Source organism: Pseudophryne corroboree, chromosome 4 (genome assembly GCF_028390025.1).
Source record: "Pseudophryne corroboree isolate aPseCor3 chromosome 4, aPseCor3.hap2, whole genome shotgun sequence".
Classification (NCBI taxonomy): domain Eukaryota; kingdom Metazoa; phylum Chordata; class Amphibia; order Anura; family Myobatrachidae; genus Pseudophryne; species Pseudophryne corroboree.
The window spans coordinates 111,768,332-111,782,442 of NC_086447.1; the positions used below are offsets into that span (position 1 = coordinate 111,768,332).

Sequence of the window (14,111 nt, forward strand, 5' to 3'; positions counted from 1 at the left end):
TACTAATCCTTGACGAGTGATAAAGTGTAGAGATATAAACCAAACACAAACAACATGTAACATGGCAGTAAGGAGCTGATTGGACCGTACTTTATCTCTCTTAGTACATGTGCGCCTCTCGTCTTTTCTGGTTCTCCCCCTACCTCTCTAACCTCTACTCGATCTCTTCCTCTGACTCCAACCCCTCTGCTCACCCTCTGCCCCACAGTGTTCCATTGCTTTTGTTTTTTAATTGTGTTTATCCTTATACTATGTGTTTTTGCAATATTTATGTAATTTCGTTTATCACTGTATGGCACCATATAAATAAGTGTTAAATATAATAATAATGATTATTATTATTATAATGTTCTTCTTTTAGTACCCTAAATTAATTTGTTATCTTATGAATTTACAGAAATGCTCATTTCTCGGTTACAAAATCAATATTATTATTACAGCTCTTGTTTCCTTTTGAAAAGCCTTAAGAACCTGTAACATTTGGCAAGCCAGTGACATGTACCGTGAACATTACCAAACCGCAGTGGGTCATATAGGGCATGACCAAATGAAATGCGTGGGGACACTGCAGAATCAGCACTTACAGCTGGGAACAGACCGACACACTCCAGTTGCTGAAACTATAAAAGAAGAAACACATCGGCTGATAAACATCTATTCCCCTCACTTTCTAGTGTTCTCTGAATGCGGAACAAATTCTAATGCCAGAGTACAAATCAGGAACCAGTACAGCTATAATGATGCAGGATGTTTTCAGCCAAGACCTAAACATAAACAATTACCTCTCATATTTAATGTAGTTGAGATATTCATGGAAAAAATTATATTTTCACAATGTGACCTAATTTGGGAAAATTATATTGCAGCAGCTTACGATATGGTATATTCAACTGACATGTTACCTTATTCTGATGTATCCACTAAGAAGATAAGTCGATTTGTCCAGACAAAGTTCTCTAGATATCTAACTGCTCAAACAAGAGAAGGAACACATTCATTATATAAATGCAATAAAGAGACTGCTCTAGGGTGTAGAGAAGAAATTACTTGTGACAGTAATGAAGAGACAGATCATAAATTAGAGAATCCAAAGCCATGTAAGAGAAAACGAACAGGGAATCTATTCGAAGCCGGAGAGAAGAGGTTAAAAAAGACTTTGACTATGAACAAATTTAGTGATTATACTAAACCTGTCCTGGAGTTTAGTAATAGGACAAACCTGGGTATATCAAATAAGGGTTTCTCTTGTTTTAGAAATCCTGATGGGAAAAAAGGGGCATTTCCTCAAACCGCTACATCAGAAACTATAGATCACTGCAGTTTTGTAAGACTCTTTCCTGAAATAGAAGCTTATACAGAAAAAAACACATTTATATATCCGTTAAGTAATTTTAATGCTCAACAAAAATGCAACAGTTCTGGAGCTGGTTGCAAATTGCGCAATGTAGGGAGTTTCATGGGGTCAGTACTGAAAGACTTGGCTCTATCACATTTCCCATTTGGTGATATACATGAAGATGTTAGGGGCACTTACATTCCTCAAACTGACAGCGCTGTTGATTATACTCTGCCATGTGGTAGTCGGCAAAAGAAAGCACACTATGAAATTCAGCTTCACCATGATGAAAGCCTTTACATGATAAACAGCGCTGACAATAATATTAATCTGCATGTCATACTGTCACTGCATCCTTGTCATACTGTCACTGCAACTTCAAATGTTGTTTCTAGCGTTGATAATTGCACAGAGCCAGGTGAGCCACAAGGGCGAAAATGTTTAAATTATGTGGCTGGTGAGAAATGCATGACTCAAAATCAATGTGACATTTCTGCAAACATATTAACAAGTTCTCCAAAATGGAACGGTTTGCAAACAACTTCTTTATCACTACCATATATTGATAAGAGAACATGCCATTTTGGAAATAAAGAGGAGTCATTTCTGTCCAAAGAAGAAACATTTTCAGTGCAACGTAATTACCCTAGAAAGCTTGAAAAGCAACATTTCCTCCCGAACATCAACTTCTCAACACTTGCAGCTTCATTACTTGGAACGCCTATAAATGACTCCTTATTTTTCCACGGAAGTGGTTTACAAAGTACATCCAAAATAGAGTCTTCCCATGAAATGATTAATAAATCGCTCCTGTTCTCATTCAGACATGAAGGCATAAAACTTGAACAAACAGAAGTGGAGGTTTCGCTTAGCACAGAAAATATAAACAAAAGAACTGGGAGTGCTCATTTGGACTACACAACTGCATTTAAAAATGTTGGCTTCTGTTTTCCCTCACACTTTCAAAATACTGTTGACACACAACATTCTGCAGAAGACAGTTCTGCAAAGACTATAGACACTAATTGGACGTCCTTGTCTTCAAAACAGTTGTCTTTCACTGAAACGTTTAAAAAAATCTGTTTGGATCAGTGTTTGTTGCAATTAGACAGCATTAATCTCAAGGAAACATCCTGTTCCTTCCGCCATGATCATCTATTTTGTGAAAGCAGAACCACAATTGAAAACAATGCTGCAATAAATAGCCAATCCATAGAGAGCCAATACAAATCTTGTATTACAAAATGTCAGTACGCAAATCAATCTTATGTATCAGACACAGACCATCATGGATGTAAGGAAGAGTTCACCAAAAATATACACAATGAAATAGGCTATGGCAGCTTTCTCAATACCAAAATTTGTGGCACCTTTATCTGTGAAACCAGTATACAAAATGTTACTGAGCAGATGTCTTGTGTAGAAAGACATGAACACGTGAAATTACAACTGTTAAATGAAACATTGAATTTCAGCAGAGTATCTTCCTTTACAAATACTATGTGGTCAGAAAACACTTTGAATCCAAAAATAGATTCTAAAGATACAAAGGAAATAGAAGTGAAAGGTGCTTCGCCCTATGTTCTAGATATCCAAATGACCAGTTCCACCAGAGGCACAAGACTGTCTTTAGAAAATGCGGCGTGTGACATGAAATCTCAGTTTGACTTAGTTATAGAAGAGTTGAAGTTATTCCATCAAATTGGAGAAGAAAATGGAGATTCCACTATGACTACAGAAGGGAATGGACTTGAACATACTTGTAGTACTTTGGAAGAATTACCAGAAATGTCACATGAGAGTATTCCTAGTAACTTCGTGAAGAATGATGGTAACAGTCAAGATATAATAAATGAAAGCAAATATGTATGTGACAGTGTGGTGGTGGCTCAAGTCAAGGAGCAGGAAGTACCTTTACAGTGCTGGACTAGTGCGTGTCCGGGTGATGAGGAGTCGCTATATTCTTCAGATAAAGAAGGTAATTGTAGAACACAATGGGGGTAATTCAGTCCTGATCGCTCGCTAGGGTTTTTTTGCACTGCTGCGAGCAGATAGTCGCCGCTCATAGCGGAGTGTATTTTTGCTTTGCAAGTGTGCGATCGCATGTGCAGCCGGGCGGGTACAAAAAATATTTGTGCAGTTTCTGAGTTGCTCAGAACTTACTCAGCCCTTGCGATCACTACATTCTATCTGGGACCGGAATTGACGTCAGACACCCGCCCTGCAAACGCTTGAACATGCCTGCGTTTTTCCAAACACTCCCAGAAAATGGTCAGTTGCCACCCATAAACGCCTTCTTCCTGTCAATCACCTTGCGATTGGCTGCGCGAATGGATTCTTCGTAAAACCCATTGCAGAGCAAAGATGCGCTTTGTACCCGTGCGACGTGCATGCGCATTGCAGTGCATACGCATGCGCAGTTCAGACCTGATCATAGCGCAGTGAAAAAACGCTAGCGAGCGATCAGGTCTGAATTACCCCCAATATTGTTTTTCATTACAGAAATGTTTTACTAATATATGTATTACTAGCTGTTCTACCCGTTCTTCGCACGGGAGTTTCTGATTTTCACAATTGTAAATATAAACGAGAGTTAAAAATGTGGTAAATCTATAGAGCTGCAAATTTGAGACTGAAATGTAAGTAAATATTAATCCATGGTTCTTGACGTTACCCGAGGAGCACCTGTAGCAGATACGGTAAAAAGTGACAGGACCATTTTTGTAGTTTATTAAATTCTACACACTGGAGGTGCAATCCAAATTTTGATCCGATTGTTCATTTGGGCGTTAGCGTTCACACAACGCAAGCCACGCATCAGTGAGGACGTCATAACTTGTCTTTTTGGGATCTTAAATTTGCTTATTTTACTTAAAAACTAATTTCAGTGTCCCTAAGCACAGAATAGCAAAAGAAAATTCCCATTTTAGAACATGGGGGGTAATTCTGAGTTGATCGCAGCAGGAACTTTGTTAGCAGTTGGGCAAAACCATGTGCACTGCAGGGGAGGCAGATATAACATGTGCAGAGAGAGTTAGATTTGGGCGGGTTATTTTGTTTCTGTGCAGGGTAAATACTGGCTGCTTTATTTTTACACTGCAATTTAGATTGCAGATTGAACACACCCCACCCAAATCTAACTCTCTCTGCACATGTTACATCTGCCTCCCCTGCAGTGCACATGGTTTTGCCCAACTGCTAACAAAGTTCCTGCTGCGATCAACTCAGAATTACCCCCATGGGCCGAAGCTATCCTGGTTGTTGTCTGAACTCAACTTCAGTGTTCAGTATTTAAACCATTTTAAAGTAACCTACAGTGCTTTAATCATGCATAACCCTTACATCTTCTGTTTCCCCCCCCCCATTATGTTCAATGAACGATCCAGGAGCACTATGTATTATACATAGGGGTCGTTCAATTCCACATTTTAGTATTATAAGGTATGGGTGCCTGCCAGGGTGCACGGTTTAATGCCCTAGACAACATTTCACCCATGGCCCCTGCTCCTTACAATTCATAATATGCCATGCATCAGTGCCCTAAATTTATAATATGCCATGTATCAATTTATAATATGCCATACACCAGTGTCCTGAATTCAGAATATAATATATAGAATGCCCCAACTAATATGAAACACACACACCCTGCCAGCATTCATTAATACACGCACAAACACAAACATACACCCTGCCAGCACTCATTAACACACAAACACAAAACACACACAAACACACACACAGCACTCATAAACCCATACCCCCCCCCCCCCCCCCACACTCACGCACACAAACTCATCCCGCTAGCATTTTTTAAGGAATGGGGTCCTATACAAATAACAACCCTGTCAGCACTTATTAATCCCCCGTTGATACACACACCTTGTCAGCACTCATTAACATACACACAGAAGCCCCCCCCCCCCCCCCCCTACCCCCAACAGATATACAGTACCTTACCAGGCTCCATTCAGCAGCAGCAGGCGAGCCTCTCCTTGTGTTGTCTAGGGGGCAGAGCTTCTTATTGAAGTGTCATTAGTGACACATTGGCATCTGGAGGAAAGGAGAGGACTGGAGGAGAGGGAAGGGGCGGCCACCACTACTGCTGACTCTGCTGCACTGACAGGTGAGAGTACAATGTCGGGGTCAGGGAAAGTTCCGGAGGCTTGACACCTTAGTAGTTTCGGCAATCGGTAGTCCCGGCCGAGACTGAAAGCATACCTCCCAACATGACCCATTCCAGGAGGGACATAATGCTCTGTTCCTGGACTTCATTCTTAATTTATTATTGCCATCACCTGTGTTGAACTAGTTAATTGATAAGAAAGGTGTTTCATCACGAGTGATGGCTAAATTAAGAGAGAAGTCCATGAGCATTTTGTCTCTCCTGGAATAGGTCATTTTGGGTGGTATGTATGAAAGAGAGAGCCTTTAATTTTTTTTTTTGTGGACTCGGTAGTGACCCAAGTGGCTGGCGCCCTTCAGCAGCTGCCTAAGGCTGCCTAATGGTAGAGCCGGTCTTGGTGCCTGCATTATATATCAGTGCCTACCCACCTCCACTGATTGCAGCACAACCTCCATCCCTTATCAACAGGTCCCCATCCCTTATAATACCCATTATTGTGTCACTGATATATAATCAATACATTCACTGACTCAGGGGTGTAATAATGGGTATTATAAAATGCTGCTATTAAATGCTGTTATAAAATGTTTTATAATGCTGTTATAAAATGTGGTTGGTGATTGAGGTGGATAATGATTATAAGTGAGACCCCTCCCCCTTTACCCAAGGTCCACACCTTTTTTGGACACTGTTACGCCTTAGGTGCGTCAGGTCCCAACTCAACAACTTTTAAAGTTGGCAGTTAGGAATAATGGGTTAAGCGACCTACTAGATTCATGGGGAGCACTGATGTAAAATGCAGTAACTGAGTGGTGTAATAATGGACATGGGGCCTAATTCAGACTTGATCATAGCAGAAAATTCATTAGTAGATGGCAAAACCATGTGTGGTGCAGGTGGGGCAGATATAACATGTGCAGAGAGAATTAGATTTGGGTGGGCTATATTGTTTCTGTGCAGGGTAAATACTGGCTGCTTTATTTTTACACTGCAATTTAGATTTCAGTTTTAACACACCCCACCCAAATCTAACTCTCTCTGTACATGTTATATCTGCCCCACCAGAGCCGGCCGTTGGTATAGGCAAACTAGGCAAATGCCTAGGGGCACCACCAGCTACTGCTGATTAAAATGATATGTGGCATGCCTATAATCTGTGTGTAGCATTTCATATGCAGATACAGCCACAGTCGCAAACAGTATATAGGCATGCTGAATATAATTGTAATCAGCAGAAGATGCTTGCGCATCCTAGCCACTTAGCAATGCAAATAAGATACAATTCATAAAAAAAGGCACTCAACGTTAGCAGAGCTGCCAGCTGACTCATGCCAGGTATCTCCTGCTGCATGGCGTATTGAGGCAAGATTTATGAGGACACATCTGTATCCAAGCAGTGTCAGAGGTAACAGTGTTAGTGGCCGTGTGAGTGGGATGGTTGTGCAATAGTGTTCGGCATATGTGTAAGGGGCAATATGCGTGTCATGTGTATAAATGCATTAATAATGTGTATCAAATGTGTAAGGAGCACTATGTGTCATTATGTGTATAAGGGCATTAATAATGTGCGGCATACTGTATGTGTAAGGGGCATTATATGTATAAGAGCATTAATAAAGGCTGGCATACTGTGTAATGGGCATTACAGTATGTTTATAAGAACATTAATAATGTGTGTCATATGTGTAAGGGACATTACTGTGTGGTATTATGTGTATAAATGCATTACTAATGTGTGGCATTATGTGTATAAGGTGCTCTACTGTGTGGGGTTACATATAGAAAGGGCACTACTGTGTGGTCTAATGTGAATAAAGAGCAATATGATGTGGTGTAATGTGAATAAGGAGCAACTCAGTGTGATGGAATGTGAATAAGGGGCATTACTGTAAGGAGTAATGTTCATAAGATAAAGTGGTACTACTGTGTGATGTAACGTGAATAAGGGACACTATTGCATGATAAAATGTGACTAAAGTTGCAGTACTGTGTGGCATAATTTAAATTGGGGGTACTATTGTGTGGCCATGCCCCTTGCCAGCAAAAACACACCCCTTTTTGGGCTGTGCGCCGAGTGTGCGCACTGTTTCTATATAAAATATAGGGGGTACGAACACTAAAATAAGGACTGCCATGGATTAGGGGTGATGGTGCTGGGAAAGGGGTGCAGGGTCAGAGGCGGAGCTAGTGGTGGTGCTAGGGGGCACCGGCCAAAATCTTGCCTAAGGCATCATATTGGTTAGGGCCGGCTCTGTGCCCCACCCGCAGTGCAGTTGCTCCAGCATTTTTTCTTCTTGCATATTTCATTTATATTCATACTTCTTGTATATTTATACATATTTTCAGCATGTGCCAGGAATATCATGTACTGCTTCCCTAAATGAAACTTCCATAAATATTCCTGAGTGTAGCTATCCAACAAATCATTCATAATTCTTCCACAGATACATTATTTATTATTGTAAGAAAAAATGTATCAACACAGCTGTTGTTTGTGACACTGCTCTGTAAATCTTGCATTTTGAGGCGATTGAGACCTATTTTTGTTTAATCAGGGAAACAAATATATTCTGTTGCTGTAAATTCATGCAACGAAAGGAATAGATTACATTTATCTCAAATGTTTTGGACAGTTTTTTCTCTGACGTCCTAGTGGATGCTGGGAACTCCGTAAGGACCATGGGGAATAGCGGCTCCGCAGGAGACTGGGCACAATTAAAGAAAGCTTTAGGTCACCTGGTGTGCACTGGCTCCTCCCACTATGACCCTCCTCCAAGCCTGAGTTAGATTTTGTGCCCGGCCGAGGTTGGATGCACACTAGGGGCTCTCCTGAGCTTCTAGAAAGAAAGTATATAATTAGGTTTTTTATTTTACAGTGAGACCTGCTGGCAACAGGCTCACTGCAGCGAGGGACTAAGGGGAGAAGAAGCGAACCTACCTGCTTGCAGCTAGCTTGGGCTTCTTAGGCTACTGGACACCATTAGCTCCAGAGGGATCGACCGCATGGAACTGGCCTTGGTGTTCGGTCCCGGAGCCGCGCCGCCGTCCCCCTTACAGAGCCAGAAGCAAGAAGAGGTCCGGAAAATCGGCGGCAGAAGACGTCAGTCTTCACCAAGGTAGCGCACAGCACTGCAGCTGTGCGCCATTGCTCCTCATGCACACTTCACACTCCGGTCACTGAGGGTGCAGGGCGCTGGGGGGGGGGGGGGGGTGCCCTGAGCAGCAATAAAAACACCTTGGCTGGCATATATATCACAATATATAGCCCCAGAGGCTATATATGTGATAAATACCCCTGCCAGAATCCATAAAAATGCGGGAGAAAAGTCAGCGAAAAAGGGGCGGAGCTATCTCTCTCAGCACACTGGCGCCATTTTCTCTTCACAGTGCAACTGGAAGACAGCTCCCCAGGCTCTCCCCTGTAGTTTTCAGGCTCAAAGGGTTAAAAAGAGAGGGGGGGGGGGCACTAAATTTAGGCGCAATATTGTATATACAAGCAGCTATTGGGAAAAATTCACTCAATATAGTGTTAATCCCTAAATTATATAGCGCTCTGGTGTGTGCTGGCATACTCTCTCTCTGTCTCCCCAAAGGGCTGTGTGGGGTCCTGTCCTCAGTCAGAGCATTCCCTGTGTGTGTGCGGTGTGTCGGTACGGCTGTGTCGACACGTTTGATGAGGAGGCTTATGTGATGGCAGAGCAGATGCCGATAAATGTGATGTCGCCCCCTGGGGGCCGACACCAGAGTGGATGGATAGGTGGAAGGTATAAACCGACAGTGTCAACTCCTTACATAAAAGGCTGGATGACGTAACAGCTATGGGACAGCCGGCTTCTCAGCCCGCGCCTGCCCAGGCGTCTCAAAGGTCATCAGGGGCTCAAAAACGCCCGCTCCCTCAGATGGCAGACACAGATGTCGACACGGAGTCTGACTCCAGTGTCGACAAGGTTGAGACATATACACAATCCACTAGGAACATCCGTTACATGATCCCGGCAAATAAAAAATGTGTTACGCATTTCTGACATTAACCCAAGTACCACTAAAAAAGGGTTTTATGTTTGGGGAGAAAAAGCAGGCAGTGTTTTGTTCCCCCATCAAATGAGTGAATGAAGTGTGAAAAAGCGTGGGTTCCCCCGATAAGAAACTGGTAATTTCTAAAAAGTTACTGATGGCGTACCCTTTCCCGCCAGAGGATAAGTTACGCTGGGAGATATCCCCTAGGGTGGATAAGGCACTCACACGTTTGTCAAAAAAGGTGGCACTGCCGTCTTAGGATACGGCCACTTGAAGGTACCTGCTGATAGAAAGCAGGAGGCTATCCTGAAGTCTGTATTTACACACTCAGGTACTAGACTGAGACCTGCAGATAGTACTGCTGCAGCGTGGTCTGTAACCCTGTCAAACAGGGATACTAGTTTGCGAACATAAGACGTCGTCTTATATATGAGGGATGCACAGAGGGATATTTTGCCGGCTGGCATCCAGAATTAATGCAATGTCCATTCGGTCAGGAGGTTATTAGAGACCCGACACTGGACAGGTGATGCTGACTTTAAAAGGCACATAGAGCCTTATAAGGGTGAGGAATTGTTTGGGGATGGTCTCTGGGACCTCTTATCCACAGCAACAGCTGGGAAGAAATTTTTTTACCTCAGGTTTCCTCACAGCCTCAGAAAGCACTGTATTATCAGGTACAGTCCTTTCGGCTTCAGAAATGCAAGCGTGTAAAACGAGGGAAGAGGGAAAAAGCTGCACCAGTCAGCCAGTTCCCAGAATCAAAATTCTTCCCCCGCTTCCTCTGAGTCCACCGCATGACGCGGGGGCTCCACAGGCGTAGCCAGGTACGGTGGGGGGCCGCCTCAAAAATTTCAGCGATCAGTGGGCTCGCTCACAGGTGGATCCCTAGATCCTTCAAGTAGTATTTCAGGGGTACAAGCTGGAATTCGAGGCGTCTCCCCCCCGCCGTTTCCTCAAATCTGCCTTGCCGACAACTCCCTCAGGCAGGGAGACTGTGCTAAAGGCAATTCACAAGCTGTATTCCCAGCAGGTGATAGTCAAGGTGCCCCTACTTCAACAAGGACGGGGTTACTATTCCACACTGTTTGTGGTACCGAAACCGGACGGTTCGGTGAGACCCATTTTATATTTGAAATCCTTGAACACATACATAAAAAAATTCAAGTTCAAGATGGAATCGCTCAGGGCGATTATTGCAAGCCTGGACGAGGGGGATTACATGGTATCCCTGGACATCAAGGATGCTTACCTGCATGTCCCCATTTACTATCCTCACCAGGAGTACCTCAGATTTTTGGTACAGAATTGCCATTACCAATTCCAGACGCTGCCGTTTGGACTCTCCACGGCACCAAGGGTGTTTACCAAAGTAATGGCGGAAATGATGATACTCCTTCGAAGAAAGGGAGTTTTAATTATCCCGTACTTGGACGATCTCCTAATAAAGGCGAGGTCCAAGGAGCAGTTGTTGGTGGGAGTAGCACTATCTCAGGAGGTGCTACACCAGCACGGTTGGATTCTGAATATTCCAAAATCACAGCTGGTTCCGACGACACGTCTACTGTTCCTGGGTATGATCCTGGACACAGTCCAGAAAAAAGTGTTTCTCCCGGAGGAGAAAGCCAAGGAGCTGTCATCTCTAGTCAGAGACCTCCTGAAACCGAAACAGGTATCGGTGCATCACTGCACGCGGGTCCTGGGAAAGATGGTGGCTTCTTACGAAGCAATTCCTTTCGGCAGGTTCCATGCCAGAATCTTTCAGTGGGACCTGTTGGACCAGTGGTCCGGATCGCATCTTCAGATGCATCGCCTGATAAACCTGTCTCCAAGAACCAGGGTGTCTCTGCTGTGGTGGCTGCAGAGGGCCCATCTTCTAGAGGGCCGCAGATTCGGCATACAGGACTGGGTCCTGGTGACCACGGATGCCAGCCTTCGGGGCTGGGGGACAGTCACACAGGGAAGAAACTTCCAAGGACTATGGTCGAGTCAGGAGACTTCCCTACACATCAATATTCTGGAACTAAGGGCCATTTACAACGCCCTAAGTCAGGCAAGGCCTCTGCTTCAAAACCAGCCGGTACTGATCCAGTCAGACAACATCACGGCAGTCGCCCATGTAAATCGACAGGGCGGCACAAGAAGCAGGATGGCAATAGCAGAAGCCACAAGGATTCTCCGATGGGCGGAAAATCACGTACTAGCACTGTCAGCAGTGTTCATTCCGGGAGTGGACAACTGGGAAGCAGACTTTCTCAGCAGGCACGACCTCCACCCGGGAGAGTGGGGACTTCATCCTGAAGTCTTCACGCTGATTGTAAATCGATGGGAACGTCCACAAGTGGACATGATGGCGTCCCGCCTAAACAAAAAACTAGAGAGATATTGCGCCAGGTCAAGGGACCCTCAGGCGATAGCTGTGGACGCTCTGGTGACACCGTGGGTGTACCAGTCAGTTTATGTGTTCCCTCCTCTGCCTCTCATACCAAGGGTACTGAGAATAATAAGAAAACGAGGAGTAAGAACAATACTCGTGGTTCCGGACTGGCCAAGGCGAGCGTGGTACCCGGAACTTCAAGAGATGATCTCAGAGGACCCATGGCCTCTGCCGCTCAGACAGGACCTGCTGCAGCAGGGGCCCTGTCTGTTCTAAGACTATCCGCGGCTGCGTTTGACGACATGGCGGTTGAACGCCGGATCCTGAAGGAAAAGGGCATTCCGGAGGAAGTCATTCCTACGCTGATTAAAGCCAGGAAAGATGTAACTGCAAAGCATTATCATCGCATATGGCGGAAATATGTTGCTTGGTGTGAGGCCGAAAAGGCCCCAACAGAGGAATTTCAACTGGGTCGATTTCTGCATTTCCTACAAACAGGAGTGACTATGGGCCTGAAATTAGGCTCCATTAAGGTACAGATCTCGGCTCTGTCGATTTTCTTCCAGAAAGAACTAGCTTCACTACCTGAAGTTCAGACGTTTGTTAAGGGAGTGCTGCATATTCAGCCCCTTATGTGCCTCCAGTGGCACCTTGGGATCTCAACGTGGTGTTGAGTTTCTTAAAATCACATTGGTTTGAGCCACTTAAAACCGTGGATCTAAAATATCTCACGTGGAAAGTGGTCATGTTATTGGCCTTGGCTTCGGCCAGGCGTGTGTCAGAATTGGCGGCTTTGTCATGTAAAAGCCCTTATCTGATTTTCCATATGGATAGGGCAGAATTGAGGACTCGTCCCCAGTTTCTCCCTAAGGTGGTATCAGCTTTTCACTTGAACCAACCTATTGTGGTGCCTGCGGCTACTAGGGACTTGGAGGATTCCAAGTTGCTGGTCGTAGTCAGGGCCTTGAAAATTTATGTTTCCATGACGGCTAGAGTCAGGAAAACTGACTCGCTATTTATCCTGTATGCGCCCAACAAGCTGGGTGCTCCTGCTTCTAAGCAGACTATTGCTCGCTGGATTTGTAGCACAATTCAGCTGGCGCATTCTGCGGCTGGACTGCCGCATCCTAAATCAGTAAAAGCCCATTCCACAAGGAAGGTGGGCTCATCTTGGGCGGCTGCCCGAGGGGTCTCGGCTTTACAACTTTGCCGAGCTGCTACTTGGTCAGGGGCAAACACGTTTGCAAAATTCTACAGATTTGATACCCTGGCAGAGGAGGACCTGGAGTTCTCTCATTCGGTGCTGCAGAGTCATCCGCACTCTCCCGCCCGTTTGGGAGCTTTGGTATAATCCCCATGGTCCTTACGGAGTTCCCAGCATCCACTAGGACGTCAGAGAAAATAAGATTTTACTCACCGGTAAATCTATTTCTCGTAGTCCGTAGTGGATGCGGGGCGCCCGTCCCAAGTGCGGATTGTCTGCAATACTTGTACATAGTTACTGTTAACTAAAGGGTTATTGTTGAGCCATCTGTTGAGAGGCTCAGTTGTTTTCATACTGTTAAACTGGGTATTGTATCACGAGTTATACAGTGTGATTGGTGTGGCTGGTAAGAGTCTTACCCGGGATTCAAAATCCTTCCTTATTATGTCAGCTCGTCCGGGCACAGTGTCCTAACTGAGGCTTGGAGGAGGGTCATAGTGGGAGGAGCCAGTGCACACCAGGTGACCTAAAGCTTTCTTTAATTGTGCCCAGTCTCCTGCGGAGCCGCTATTCCCCATGGTCCTTACGGAGTTCCCAGCATCCACTACGGACTACGAGAAATAGATTTACCGGTGAGTAAAATCTTATTTTTTCCTTCATGCTAACACCCATTCACTGTTGTTCTGCTCTGCCAAGCTGATCATGGTGGTAAGATAGGGCTCTGATATTGGGGTGTGGATCATTAGAGGTACACTAAAAAGGTCTACAGTCAATAAGTCGACCACCAACGGTCAACATGAATTAGGTCGACAGGGTCAAAAGGTTAACATGGAATAGTCAGACAATAGAAAAGGTCGACAGGGTCAAAATGTCGACATGGAAATGGTCAATTTAAAAAAGGTTGACAATTTCTTTCTTGGGGTGTTTTGTCACTTTTCTTCCACCAAAAAAGCTCCATTAGTGTACTGAGTCCGCTCACATTGCTCGCATCGCTCGACATGCTTTGGGCAAGGTTACTATTCTCAAACTTGTGTTGACCATATGTGTGTCG

At 44.5% G+C, this 14,111-nt stretch overlaps 1 protein-coding gene across 8 annotated transcripts in view; it reads left to right on the forward strand.

Annotated features, from left to right (window-relative positions):
• The window catches only part of RAD51AP2 (RAD51 associated protein 2), a 286,503-nt gene that overhangs the window by 180,393 nt on the left and 91,999 nt on the right, over positions 1 to 14,111 (forward strand). For 4 of the 8 annotated variants that reach the window (XM_063915361.1, XM_063915362.1, XM_063915363.1 and 1 more), the window contains one exon: positions 441 to 3,314. In XM_063915361.1, the coding sequence (XP_063771431.1) occupies positions 497 to 3,314 (2,818 nt within the window). In that variant the 5' untranslated portion in view covers positions 441 to 496. Of the gene's footprint in view, positions 1 to 397; positions 3,315 to 14,111 lie in introns of all 8 variants that reach the window. The other 4 variants (XM_063915358.1, XM_063915357.1, XM_063915360.1 and 1 more) reach the window with 2 other exon arrangements.